At 33.9% G+C, this 15,246-nt stretch overlaps 1 protein-coding gene across 2 annotated transcripts in view; it reads left to right on the top strand.

Moving 5' to 3' along the window:
* The window catches only part of ift54 (intraflagellar transport 54), a 35,299-nt gene extending 20,053 nt beyond the window's left edge, over positions 1 to 15,246 (top strand). For both annotated transcript variants that reach the window (XM_088931288.1, XM_088931287.1), the window contains 5 exons: positions 1,585 to 1,717; positions 2,404 to 2,440; positions 4,492 to 4,565; positions 12,625 to 12,848; positions 12,978 to 15,246. In XM_088931288.1, coding sequence (XP_088787414.1) covers positions 1,585 to 1,717; positions 2,404 to 2,440; positions 4,492 to 4,565; positions 12,625 to 12,848; positions 12,978 to 13,143 — 634 coding nt within the window. In that variant the 3' untranslated portion in view covers positions 13,144 to 15,246. The remainder of the gene's footprint in view (positions 1 to 1,584; positions 1,718 to 2,403; positions 2,441 to 4,491; positions 4,566 to 12,624; positions 12,849 to 12,977) is intronic.

Here is a 15,246-nt window from a genome sequence, read left to right as displayed (position 1 = left end):
TTTTGTGAATTTGTTGTTTATTGGATGCTCAGTATGAAATATTGCGATTTCTTTAAATTGTTGGAGCTGTTATTGCTCCTTACCTCCAAAGAAAGGAATGACAAAACTGACAACGCATGTGTTTACAGGTATTGTTGGTTACATAAATGCAATGCAGATTTGCCTGTTTTAATTATAGCATTAAAATACCTGAAAGAATAAGAATGTATCTAACAGATCTTTGGTAAAATTGAAGTCTCTATGACAGTAGTTCTCATTCTTGGTCCCAGAGTACCTCTCACTGTTTCTGCTGGTTTTTGTTCCAACGTGGCCTTAAAGTGAATTATTTCCAATACTTTAGGACAGAGAACTTAATGAAAGAACTTTGTGCTGTCTCTGCTCACCTTGCTAACTCCCATATTTCAAACTAAACAGCTTTTAATAGATGAACAGACATTGGAGACAACATTTTTCCATCTGTTTAAGTTTAGTTGGTTATATTTAAGCTAGCACACTTAAATTAGCACAAGGTTCATACCTATTACAAATCTTATTCAGTTTTTGAAAAACTGAAAGTAAATTTAAAAAAAGGTTTTACATAGTAAATTGAAATAAATTAGCCCGTGATTAAAAATTTGGCTTAAGCAAAAGTTCAAGACCCACGGGTTAACCAGGACCAGCACTGTACTCGGGTATTTTTTAAACTAAGGCCTGAATGTATAAAAAAAGCCTTAACAAGCAAGTGGATCAATTACTATCAGCAATTAGCATTAGCAAGGATCCAATTGGAACAAAAAACAGCAAACAGGAGCAGGGACTAGGACTGAGACCCACTGCTTTAGGGTATTCATTGTCCATCTGTTCACCATCACTAGACTCATACAGTACTACTAATGAATTCAGATGCATCTATGGTTGACTCATACTGTGTGCAATAACCCGGCATCATAATTGTAAGGTTTGGGGGAAAATGCCACAAAGATTCCTTTCAAATTACAATATCTAAGGTTGGAGGAGGCTTTACTGGCTGCTTTAGGAGTTGGCTTGTTGTTTTCCATGTAATGATGAATGTTTTGTATTGTATAATGTTTGGTGGTTTCAGCAATAACAATTTCAAAGCAACTCCTCAATCTTTTAATAAGTAATACTTAATCTCCACATGGAAAGGTTGAGTTACTTTTCATTTAAGATCAGTGCTGGCCTATGGTTTATCAGTCAAGGCACCTGTGGGATGATTTATGTAGATGAATACATACTGTAAACCTCTCACATAGAGTTTGTCACTAACAGTTACTTGAAAAAAACTAATCACTTATTATAATAGATTAAATATTGGACCCTGTTTTTATGATTGTATACAGGTTTCTGATAAACTTGAAAATACTAATTATGAAATATCACAATAGAAACTTACATAACTAATTTTATCTAATTTGATCTTAAATGTATTTCAGCATACAACAGCATAAAGTCTTGCTGTTAGACATGCTATGTAATCTGTAGAAAGTAAAACTTCTTGGCAGGAAACACACAGGTCATGCCTATTTCAACATTGATTTTTACATTTTTTCTGCTGTAAAAACTAGATTTTAACCTCTTATCTAGGGTTGGCAGTGGAAAGCCTTTGTCAGCTGTGATAGTGGAAGGGAAAAAACTCTCTGATGATGATGAAGATGACGAACAGTTTATGGTAGAAGAAGCAGCGCCACCTCCTCCTGATATGCCTGAATTGGAAATGGTTAGTTGGCAGTGGGTGACAGCCATGATTTTTTCCATTTTTTATGATTCTGAATTTTGAGGTACATTTTAGATAAAAGAAACAAAAATAGTTTGCTTTTGTTAGCTATAACAGCTTTTAAGATGCTTTCCTTGCTGAAATTTGAATTACATGTCAATGTAACAGCATCAGTTCCAAATGGTACACTCCCGTAAATGCGTTTCCTATGAATAAAATCTGTTTTATTCTAAAACCTGTTGTCCTACAACTACTACTTCAAATATTAAGATTTAGTAATGATTTTTTTTTTAATTCTTTCTGGAGGAAATGAGTTGTAGTTGTAGCTGTTTAGTTTGAAATTCGTAGCAGCATTATGAAAAAGAAACCCAATGTCAGCAAAAGTAAAATTTGCACACAGTAGAATAGTTATTAGATGGCTATCATTTTGATTGCAAAACAAGAAGTTACGTATTTAGTTTTGTATTCAATTGTATTCTTTCAGTAATATGCTTGCAGTTTTAAACTCAGGTGTATATTTTTTATCTAAGCACTCCTGTCAAAACAGTAACCTGTGCAAAGATCTATTTGGTTTTAGTAAAAAACATCACCAAGTAATTTATTTATCCAGTTTCATGTTTCTTATCACATTTACCACATTAGTCGTTTGTGGATTTCTATGTACAGTATTAATGTCTTTCTTCTCCCAGGAGCCTGCTGTGGAGTTAAAAGATGATGAAAAGCATGGTAAGTTGTAATTAAGATGCCTATCATACTTTTAACAGGGCAGATTGAAAGAATCAAAAATAGATGCAATGTTACCCTTATTTTATGTATCTCTGGGATCCACTCAGAAATGAAACTTATAACGGATAAAACAATATAATCTTGCCACTTCCTGTTCTTCATCTACCCTGGGATGTCAGCAGAAGTTACTGTGTAGAAAGTCTACACACCCTTTGCAAAGTAACACATTTTGTGGGCTAGCAGCCTGAAATCAAGATGCATTAAATCAGAATTTATTTTATCTTTATTTACACATTTTAACACATAAAAGTAAAAAAACAAAACAAATGCTCAAACATTCTAAAATGTAATTCCACATGAAAACCTATGAAAATGGTTTGGGTAAGTGTACACACCCCTGCGTTAGTACTTGGTAGAAGCACCTTTTGCTTTAATTACGGCCATCATTCTGTTTGAAAGCATCACACACCAAGATTTGACAGTGTTTGCCCATTCCATATTGTAGAACTGTTCAAACCCAGTCAGATTGTGAGGGACCATTGATAGACTGCAACCTTCAAGCCATTCCACAGATTTTCAGTTAGGTTGAGGTCAGGGCTCAGACTGGGCCACTCGAGGACATTTACCTTTTTGTTCTTTAGCAACTCCTTTTGCTGTGGCTTTGTGTGTAGGCTTGATGTTATATTGAAAGTAAACGTCCTTACCAACTTCACCGTCCCTGCAGAGGGCAGCAGGTTTTCCTCAAGAATCTGTCTGTGGTTTTGTCCATTCAGTTTCCCTTCAATGCTGACCAGTGCCCCAGTCCGTGCTGCAAAGAAAAAAAAACCCATAACAGAACGCAACTTCCATTGTGCTTTCAGTAGGGATGGTGTTGTCTGGATGATGTGCTGTATAGGGTTTTCTCCTAATGTAACATTTTGTATTTAGGCCAAAGCGTTCAATCCTGGTTTCAGCAAACCACAAAACGATTTTTCCACATGGCTTTAGAAACAGTGTTGTTTTGAATACCTCAGATGAGAGTGCAGGCTTTATAAGTAGCAGCTTTCTTCCTGCCAAACTCCCATATAATCCTGACTTGTTGAAAGCTTGAGATATTGTTGTACGATGTACACACTGACCAGTCTTTAATATAAAAGCCTGCAAGTCCTTCAAAGCTGCCTCTGGATTTATCTTACCCCAGTCGTCCATTTTTGAGCAGTCCATCCTGATCTACTGTATGTCTTGGTGGTGCCATATGCCTTATCACTTGTTAATGGTGGTCTTGACTGTGTTCCAAGGGAGTTGTATGGCCTTTGAAAATTGTTTTATCTTCGTCTCGGTGCCTTTCCACATCTTTATCTTGGCAGTCTTTTGATAGCTCCTTGTTGCCCATAGATGACTCTTTACTTCAAGATACAATGTCCAGCAGAGGAGACCTATACAGACAGTTGATTTTATTCTGAAATCATCTGAATCACTACAGGTTAACACAGGTGGAGGCAAAATAAGCTTATTATATGATTTGGAAGGCAATTGGTTACACCAGAGCTAATTTACAGTATTCTTTACTAAGGGGTGTAAACACTTATCAAACCCAATTGTCTAGGTTTGTAATTACTTTTTAGAATGTCTAAGTATTTGTTTTTGACTTGGAGATTAACTTGACTTGGAGATGTTAGTGCGTACATTAAGGTAAAATATATTCTCATTTAATGTGTCTTTACTTATATTGTAAAGGGTGTGTAGACATTCTGTATGGGCTATATATTAACTACATAGTTACAGAATTAGGAAATATTTCAAAGAAAATATACCATAATTAACAGTTGTATTGTATAAGTTTAAAAATGGGTATAAAATAATTATATTATCTTAAACTAACATGAGTACTGATAAAAATAATGTATATGATAGCAGTATTAATTTACATGTTACATATTACATTTTCTACATAGTGTGAGCATTAATGGGTGTTGTGGTTGGTGTTTCCTTTGTACTGCTTCTCAGCTCTCAACTCTGTTTTTAAAACTAGAAATTGGAGTTCATTCTGTGCCTTTTTTATCATTCTCAAGGTGGGCTGGTGAAGAAAATTTTAGAAACCAAGAAGGATTTTGAAACTTCATCTTCACCAAAGCTAAAAGACCAGGTAAATTATAATTAAGTTTAAATGAAACCACTAGTGACTATAGTTTATATGACCTGTGTTCAAAACATTTACGCATTAAAATGTCTTATAAGAGGTTACTTTCACTTTCAATACTTGAAAGAAAAGAATAATCAGGAACAATAACAAGTAGTGTTGTCATTTGTTCAATAAATTGTTTATTTTTTACATTTTACTTTATTTTTTTATAGCAGGTGCTACTAAAGATCTTAAATGTCAGTTTATGAATATAGAGTACATCCAGTTGTCAACTTAAAAGTGACATGCTTCTTAAACTACTAAGACATTTTCATGTTAACACCTTGTCTTAGAAATGAACAACTTTAGGGATGTTTTTTATGTATTTGGTGTTCATAATAAATAAGTGTAGTCTGTTAACTTGCACAATAAAACAGGAAATGGACTGTGGAAGTCTAATTGTAGACTTCCAAACCTAAATAGGTTTCTTCTCTTCTGGCTTGATGGTATGCTGAAGAAAACAAATTGAATTTGACAGATTTCTGGATTTATAAGTTTTAGCTTTGTGCTGGAGAAAAACATTCAATGTTTAAACAGTTGGATGCTGTGTAATTTTCATTGATCTCTGATATTGTAAATAGTCATGCTGGTTTTTAGGCTTTCATAACTTATTTTTAATGCCTTAAAAAATATCTAATGACTTGCATACCGCTGACCCAGTTAAGCCATGAATATTCATCAGTGGAAATGTAATTTTGGATGCATTTCCCACAGCAGAAAACAATAAGGGAGAATATTTCTCAATTTCAAGGTTGAATGCAAATAAGAAAAGTCATCAGGACCAACATTAAGATGTTCACTGAAGTCCCAGTCAAGCAGTGAATGTTTTTTTCTTAGTCACTATATTCAGACATTATTATTGTAAAATGGAAAATTTTCTTAAAATTAGACCTCCATCCCAAAATGTAAGCATAACATTCTCCCATCTCTTTTTCCCATCAAAGCCTGAGTAATGCCATTTTTCTTTTTTGTCTACTGTAAGAGGCTTCCAGTCAATATTTTTATAATGATTCAGATTTGACTATTCTCATTCATGATTTGCTAGTGACTGGTATATGTTGACTGTTTTGGGTGGTCCTTCCTAATTGACCAGGAGTTTTGCTTACATCTGTCTTCAGAGTAGTTCCCTGTGATGGATGCTGTATTTTGTTCTGCCATTCATGCAGAAAAACTATTTCATTACTCTGGTACATGTTTTCCAAGAAACTTGTGTGCACTCTTGACAAACTGTAGTAATCTGTTTGTTCTGGCTTTCAGACCTTTTTGTACATACTGTACTTAACATTTCATTTGAAGATCCATGTGTACAGTGTAAGAATGTAAAGTAATGCAGTTAGGCACTGTAGTAAAGACGTTTTTGCTCAGTGTTTTTGGTTAATGTACATTCCTTAATACCATAATTTTTTGTCAAATGTAGACTTTATAATAAGGTTTGGTCATAAACATTGAGAGATCATGCATGGTATTCTCTTGGGTTGTGTAAATTTTATTGTTATTTTAAGTAAGATATGTGTTAATAATCATGTAATACATAAATGAGGCATCATAGAATTCTGCAGTAAAATGTACTAAGTTTTCAAAAACAAAAGAGATTTCTTCATATTGCTTGTCAAATTCTGTAGCAGTGAGTGTATTTAGTGAAGAACATTAGCATTGATATCTGTTTGGAAAATTGAAGTTAAACTTTTTACTTAAGCTTACTTAATTCTCTCAAGACTGAATAAACATGATGTCAATCAAAGAAAAAAACACGTGCAAGTTTTGCCTCTTTTGGATGAAATCCAAACTAGGTGCTTATTATTTTAGGCCTTCTTCAAACCATATAAAGATAAACAGAAAATGAGACAAATCTGGATCACGCAATGTTGAATAGAAAAATCTTCTTTTTATAGTAGAGTTTTGTATTTGTTGAAGTCAAACAGACTATTAAGTCATATAGACTGGGTAAACTGTTTGCAACAGTCAAGTTCAGTTGTTTTGTACATGATATTTATTTTTCGTGAGCTCTGGTGCTTTTTTGTAAATCTATCAGTTGCTCTCTGAGAGTATAAAAATGTTTTCATTTTATGGCACTTTATATATATTATACTTTTTTACATATATATAATATATATATTAAGCATTGGTTTTATTTCGTCCACTTCCCAGAACGTAACCAAAACAGTACATTTTTGTTCATGGTTTTACTTACGTTCACCCTTAATGGAAATTAAGAGTTAATCAGTGAAGTTACAGCAGCTGATGGGGGTACATAGGAATGTTTGACTTTCGGAATATGTAGCTCAAAGCACATTTTAAAACACTTTCAACTTCTAAGTTACAAATACCATTCTTACGCTATTCTAATGTATTGAACAGTGATAGTAGGGAGTTACGGAAAAAAAGTTTAGTTTTTATTTTTGTAAGAAATGGAAAATTCTGCAAGAGGCATCACATTCCTTGATAAATTCTTCAATCATGGATTTGTGGAAACTTGGAAGGACTAATATCCCTCTAAGAATACTGCAGGATAAACATTGACATTATTTTCGTTTTTTAACATGCAGTACTGGGAATCAGAATTTATGTAAGCTTAGTTCTAAAAGAATTGAAGTTAACATTATTAAACATTTTTAGAAGAATAAACATCAACATTGCTCCTGTTGGAAGTCTTCATCAGGGCTTGCATATTCAGATGGTTTCTTTACCAATCTAATAAAGTTGTTCCTATTTAAAAAAGAAACTAAATGGGAAAATGTGATATTATCAAAGTATTCATTCTTAAATAAAGACTACTTTTTATTAAATATGTACTAGGGTTGCAAAGAGCACTATAGATGGAATTATCTATAATCAGTGACTATTTTAATTATATTCATTATTAATCAAACAAAATTAAACGTGTAAGGAATGTTGATCAAATCTGAATACTCAGCATCTGATTACCTAATTGACTTAACAATACCTTCATCAGTTTTTTTCTAAATTTCACAAAGTTATTACCAATCATAATCTTAGTAAATTAGCTTTCCAGCCAGGAGGCCATGTTTCTTGGTGCAGTTTTATTTAGAAACCCGTTTCCCCTTCTCCATTTCAAATTTTGCTTCGTCGGCTGTCTAAAGGACTCTAATGACTTCCTTCCTTTGAAGGGTTGAGGGTCAGTATAATAACGATTTTTTTTCTGTAATCACGGTGTAACATGGTGCAAACATTAATATCAGCCAGGTTTTCAAGTCACTAATGCATATAATTAAATATGTCTGTTTTGTTTCTCAGATTGTTTTTCTCCATTGTCTAGTCTTTAACTTTATCCATTCTTTCATTTATTTCATTCTTAAAAAAAAAAACTTTGGCCTTGTATTTTGCTATAATTTTCGCAAGAAAAGAAGCTTGCTTTGAGCACAAAGGAAATTAATACCTTGTTTAATTCATCCAGTCATGCTTACAATTTTACTGCTGTATTTAATCATTTATTAGATACTGTATGTATCCATTTGATAAGTTAAAAAGCTGATCTCAGAACCCTCAGTTCCCATATGTAATGCAACGGTATTTTTAAAAATATATGCAAGGAAACAAAGTAAACACTTTACTTGAATTATTTTATGTTAAGAAAAGCAATACATTTTAATTGCATCATTGAATTCCATGTAAATTTGGTATTATTTGTCGGATGTTATTTCAGATATCTGGTGCTTTTGTTCATTTTGTAGAAATTTTATACCTTAAATTTAAACTTATTGCCCTTCTATGGATTGGGCTCCAAATATATCTTATTGGTAATTTAATGAACAGCCAGCAATACTGACAAGGGATGCAGTAATAAACTGCTAAACATCCCTTGGCCCCCTGTTAGTTCAGTAAAGCAAGGGTATGCTATACTCTATACAGTAGAGTATACAATACAATTTATATATATATACTGTATACAGTACAGTGCAGAAATGTATTAAATTACAATATGCATTTACATATATGTAAATACGGTATATTGCATATATAGTGTATATATAGTGTGTGTATATCTATTTCTCATATAATAGTGTTTTTTGGCATACATTTAATGGTGTCTGTCATTCATGACTGAGCTTTTATCTCGCATTCTAGACCAGAAAAAAAATTGTATTTTTGTGGTTTTAGTGGCTGGAGGAAAATATTCTTTGGTTACTGTTATGACTCTTAAAATATACTATATTCACTTTTTTTTATCTTAAAGATGTTGTGATTTGAGTTCTTTTTTGTACACTTGAAATAATACAACTTTAAATATCAATCATTAGCCTATAAGATAAAATATGGAATATGATAAACCTTTTTGCCGATTTCCATCCCTCTTCACAGAGTGCGACAGTAAAGAATTTAGTGTATATTTTGGGACGACCTTCTACACGGCCCCCCAGATCTCTTGTATATTATTCCAAGATACATTTTAGAGGGAGTCTTTTTATTTCATTGGCCTTGGCCTCACTAAGCAGCTGCACTTTTGTGTGTAGACTTTTTTTCTTTTTTACACCATGAAATTACCCTTGATGAAGGTTTGTGATGAATAAATAAACCCTGTTGTGTAAATGAGCCGCTGTTGAGTGAAAGTAATGTCAGAGAAAGGCCAGAATCTATTATGCAAAACCTGCATGAAAATAAATAGTTCTGGCTGAAAGAATTCACAAAGACTTAGCTTGTGCCTTTATGAACATTTCCCTTTCCTTAAATTAAGGTATTTTTCACACTTTTCTAATGCCCCTAATGTTTTTTTAATAAACCCAAATGCAAGTTTGAAGTTAGTTAATAGTACGGTTTCTTATCTTTTTACCCAAGGCAATAGCAATTGTACTTTTATAGAATCCTCTAGAGAATGGTCAGGTCTCCATATCCTTTGCACTGTTCTGACCTTGTTGACACTATGCTCTTCTTCCTCAGGCCATTGCACCTCTGTTATTTTTATGATCTAGCAGGGTGCTCTAATCTCTGCCAGCAAAGTAAACCCCAAAAGAGTCGTCAATTAATGTTCCATTAGCAGCAGCAGGTCTACACAGGCAGCACAAAATACTTGCGTCTGTCTTTTGTTTATTAGGAAGGTTGAAATTTAATCTCAAACTAATCAAGACTCCAATGGGAAGCACAGATAAGCTGAAAGAAATAAACATGCAAATTTGGGAATGTACTGTAGATAGGTTTTCTATTCATTTAATATACTCATAAACTGTTAGTCACTGCCTTGTAAAGCTTAGAGGCACAGTAAGAACCTTAGGTTTTTCTTTTGATTGAAATGGACTTTGTTTTTCTACTTGTGTTAGAAGTTACATTTTCCCCAAAGATTTCAGTGACAATTGTATGTACATTGTATTTGTGGAAGTCTTAGAGTTTATTTTATGACCATCTTATTTTGGTTTGTGTGTATTATGGTGTGCTGTAAAGTAGTGCTGTAATGTAAACATTTACAGCATAATTCCCTAGAATTGATGAAATGCAATTGCTATAATTTGACCTCCTTATATTTCAGGCACCCTGTTGTTTGCCAGCAGACACTTTATCTTTTATTTTCCTTCAAATTCCAGGAGGATTTCTGAATCACTTATAAGTGAAATTTTGATACTGACAGACTGACATTGGCTGCAGATAATTTGTTTTTAATTGGCTAGCCCTCATATTAAAAGTACTCCTTCTAGTAATCGTTTCATTCCTGTATATTCTTCCCATCTTAAAAAGTCATAGCTTTTTGAATGGAAAGATTCTTGGAGCCACCTGCTTTTGAAGCACAAACAGTGCTTCCATCGCAAACAGAGGTAATGGGAAAAGCAGACCCCATCAGTTATCCTCAAAACAAATATTTTTCTTGGTTCCTTGTGAAAAAAAGAAAAAATAAGGCCGCTCTGGGCTTGTAGATCTTGACAGAGCCCCTATAAACGATTGATTTATGCTTGTCAGGACTGGGTATGGGTAGTTTTTGGGGGATGAGGTGTAGGATGATCGTAAGCAGACTGAATCCGTCTGGTTTCCGTACTTTATGTACAGTTGGTGAATGTTCCATGTTGTATTTAGTTAGCCTGGGTGTTTAGCGGCTCAGAAAACCACCCACATTGCACATAACTATGGCATATCTTAAGCTCTGTGATTTTAAGGTGAAAATATTAAGAATTCAGTTTGTATCCTAGCACAGTGAGCGATAGCCACAAAGCTCTCTGCATGAAAGTTCATAGAAGCATACAAATTGTAATTATGGTTTGTTAGCTTGATTTTGTTATGAAAATGTTTGACTGCTTCATTGTGTAATATTGTCGATTAGTTGTAGTTGACTCAGTGCTACTTGAAGATCCCTATTATCTATCTGATGCATCTCACTCCTGACCCACTGGACTGACACATAACAGCTCTTGTAAGTCAGTAGCAAGTATCATAGAATACCCTTTTATAATTTATTGTTGAGTTCTACATTGCATGGATTGAAATGGCTGGACAAGACCTTTGGATCAATTAGCTATTAGTAACAAAATGAGCTAGACAAGCCTCCTCTCCTAATCTTCCTTTCTTTTTCTGTTATTCCTACAAAGCAGTATTATTTACTTGTATGCAACCGTCTTGAGTTCTTGGCATTTTATTTCCACTTTTAATACTTATATATCTTGTATATCTAGTATACTTCCATGTACTAGATGCTCATAAGAAATGACAGGTTGCTTTACCCCAGGGTTTCTTGATCCCACCAGCCTTGACCTGGTTTGAGCACCCTAACCACTAGTTTTCTAATACTCCTCAATATGCTTATGCATATGCTTCCCAAATACATCAGTGTCAAGTTAGTTCAAGTGCCACCTATCCTGTTTGTACATTTTTTCCCACACAATCCTCCTGTAGGAAATTTTGCAGTATTAGTGTAATAGCAGAAATCAGCAAGCTTAGACACAAGACCATGGATCTTGAACTCAAGGTGTTCATCCAGCTGACAAGCATACATAAATACTAAAGTATTGAATATGCAGGCCAGAAGAAAAAACACTATTTTTCAAGAAATGCTAAACAAAAGAAATAAACATGAATTTAAAAGACTTTACATTTCTTATATGACATTTAAAAACCAACATGGATCACCAATCCAAACTAAGAATTTACATGTAAAAATGACAGTAAAAACCTTAGTTTCTTAATACCCTGCTTCAGTAATATACAAAAACATCACTACTTCAGGTTGCCTGCCTGTGATACATGAATCCTGTTTGGATTTGATTGCTGTTGAGGAGGGTAAAGTCTAGTAATCACCTGGGGGAAAAAAACAAACTCCCTGTGCCCTTTTAGCCAACAAGAAATAAATACCTGGAAGAAAGGCATTTTATTTTTAAATTTGAAATTGAACAAAAAAAACTAAAATTTAATTTTAAAATAAAGTTTGTTTTAAAGTTTATACAATGATCACTAAACAGAGGAAATACTCTACATTCTGTTAACTTTTTCCTGTCAATGCAGCACTAGTCTACCTCCCACTATTTAAAGGGTACATGTGTATTATTTCTTACTAAATACTGTAGGACAATAACTTTCACTAACACACCCTGTTACTAAAGTAAATAAACATTAATCTGGTGATGCTTTATGTATATGTGTATAACTCTCCAAGCTGAGAATATGAGTATGAGCTTGGCTCTAGTCCACTCAGAGCTTGCAAACACAGCTGAATAAACATCCTAGGGCTTTTGTGCCCAAAAAGTCAGTTGGATACTGGGTTTAACAGTGATTGGAACAGATTTCTAACTAGATGCATTAGAAAGTGAATACTATATTATGTCTATACTGTACATTTGTTTTTTGTTGTAAAAATTTTCATTAAAAAAAACTGAAATATAGAGAGTAGTATCTACAGTATGTAATCAATTAGTGCTCCACTTGGACATTATTCATTTATGCTTAATTTTTAAGTGTTTGTGATCTGAGAAATAATAAACATAATCACCCCGTTCTCGGCAAAGTGAAGAAAATGCGATATCCATAGAATATCAGCAAGTGTAAGACTGCAACTATCTAGAAGAAAATTTTTTGCTTGTTTTGGCCACAGGAGAGGGTTCTGGTGTCTGAGGCAGCAAAGAAGAAAGAGCGGGACCTGGTGTCCAGAGAGATTGAGAAGTTAAGGTTGTCCATCCAAACAGTGTGTCGCAGCGCCCTGCCACTGGGTAAGATCATGGACTACATCCAGGAGGATATGGATTCCATGCAGAATGAGCTACTGACATGGCGGCGTGAGAATAAAGAGCATGCACAGGCACTGCTGCAGGAGCAAAGGTAGGACTAGGGCTAAGACATTTCCAGATTCTATTAATGAAAAAAAGATTTTCTTTGAGACGTATGTATTCCGTTATATTTACACTGCACTGGCGAATGGCATTAACACATTGCTTAATTTGTACTTAGAATAACAGACAGTGCCATAGAGCCCTTGAAGACTGAGCTTGCAGAACTGGAACAGCTTATCAAGGACCAGCAGGACAAGATCTGTGCTGTGAAGGCCAACATCCTGAAGAATGAGGATAAGATCCAGAAGATGGTTTCCAGCATCAACTTCACGTCTAGGACTTGAGAACCGGTTGAATAATGGAACAAAAATAATAAAGCACTGAAAACAAGGGAAAATGCTATTTTTTATATACAGTAGTGTAATGTATTTTTATAATTCAGTGATTGATGTTACTCAGCATGCGGATCACCCTAAATGCACTTTTCTTCAGCTGCTGTATGCCGCTACAAGCTGTTCTACCAAATTATATGCCCTTTGCCCCTTTTCTACTGAAGGTGCCTTCCATTAAAATGCATTAAAGGCTTCCCAGAAACTCACAGTCTCTGCAATGACAAGATTGGGTGAGTTCTTGTCACTTAATTTCATAGACTTTACACATTTACTGCAATATTGTGTTTGTACATTTCTTGTCCATCTTCATGACTTATCCCTGGATACACTCTGCAATCTCTGGGAACTTTCCTTACTTTCACATTTGTAAAATCCAGTACTCTAGTTAGTAATTGTTTAAAGGTTTATAATTTATTTATAACCTTGAGAATATTGCAGGAAGCAATATATTTTAGTTGAGTGCGGTAAGTCATGCCAAAAAGACATACTAATGTATTTTTTTGTGTTTGAATGTTTAAACAGTTGAGCACCACTGCACTTTTAAAAGCTAGATTTGGAAAGTTAACCTTAATTTCAGGGGAAAAAAACATGAAGTGAATCTATAAGATAAAACGAGTGTCAAGTAATTACAGTAGGTGCTTGTTTCCTTTTCGTATAATGACAAGAGCTGAAGTTGTGACATGTTGTAAATTTATAGTCGGAAGTTATAAATATTCAGCAATTCTCGACTGTTGTTACTGATCAGAAATTTTTAAAACCTTTTGATCTGCTTTTTTTTATAAAAACCCTTTGATTTTTTAAATTGCTTCCATTTTTTTGGGTCATTTTTGAAACCCAAACTAATTTTGGTGTATTTGGGTTTTAATGTTTGAGGGAAACATAACTGTGCTCAGGTTTGAAATAGTAAAGAAAAAAGCAATTGATCATATTCACTGTCCTGTTGCTGACATGTTGGATGTTACACTGAACATATCAGAAACTGTTAGATGTCTTCTGTGAACTGGATAATCCTTAACCCAAGCTTTCTACCTGCTCAACTTCTGCCCTTTACTGGGGGCAGAGTCTAGGGGAGTCTAAGGGGCTCGTAAACATCTGTACTTCAAAATAGCACACTCCCTTTAATGTTGTTCATCCAAAAAGCATTGAAGAATAATCAGTTTCCCTATACACTGTTAATATTTTTACACCCTCATATGTAGTCTTAAAACACTCCTTTTCTAGGATGCATATTACATTATTGCCTGTGGCAGAAAACCTTTCATTCACATTTGATCAGTTTTATTATCATTCAAATCAAAAGTGTAGTGTTAAAAATAGTCCATGGATGAAGATTAATATTTTTGAGGATGAGTTTGTGTATAGAAATTTAAGATCCAAAGAGGATTTTTACAGAAAAAAATGATCTACAAGTATATTAAAAAATGCCCTCTTCACACTTATTGATATTGGTATGGGTCTATTTGAATGGTAAAAGTCTGTTTATTTTGGTGTCCAGCATCTTCTGCTTATCAGTTTTGTCAAGATTAGAAGCATGCAGTTCTACAGTTTTCAACTTTCCCTACAGTTTTCGCCAGTCCTAAAGATTTTCCCTAAGAATTTTCTGATTTAATGTGGTCCTGTTTTTGCATGTCACAACGTAAACTTTTTATATATTGTATTACAGGTTTACTTTATCTTTAAATGTAAAATTGGATGTGGGATATACAACTTATCATATTGCATTTCATATTTGTCCCATATCATCAGTTTTACATGATAGATCATTGGTTGTATATTCCAAACATTTAACTGTAAACTTGCACATTGTATGTACATTAATGTTTTTCTTTTCTACTGGAAAGAAAGTAAGGGCCGTTTTCTGATTGCTTGGTCTTAGCGTTACCTTGTTTTTCAAAGGAATCATTTGAAAATAAAATAAGGGACCATTAACACTGTAAAACGTCATACCCTTTGTTGCTTTACTTGTATATTTTGTACATTTTGAGTCTGTACCATAGTTCACAAATTACTATAATTTTTGTAGTGGAGTGAAATAAATGGTTACATTTTAGAAAA

Source organism: Atractosteus spatula, chromosome 13 (genome assembly GCF_055471065.1).
Source record: "Atractosteus spatula isolate fAtrSpa1 chromosome 13, fAtrSpa1.hap1, whole genome shotgun sequence".
NCBI lineage: Eukaryota > Metazoa > Chordata > Actinopteri > Semionotiformes > Lepisosteidae > Atractosteus > Atractosteus spatula.
Note: the sequence above shows the minus strand (reverse complement) of the source record. Positions and strands in the feature narration are given on the sequence as shown.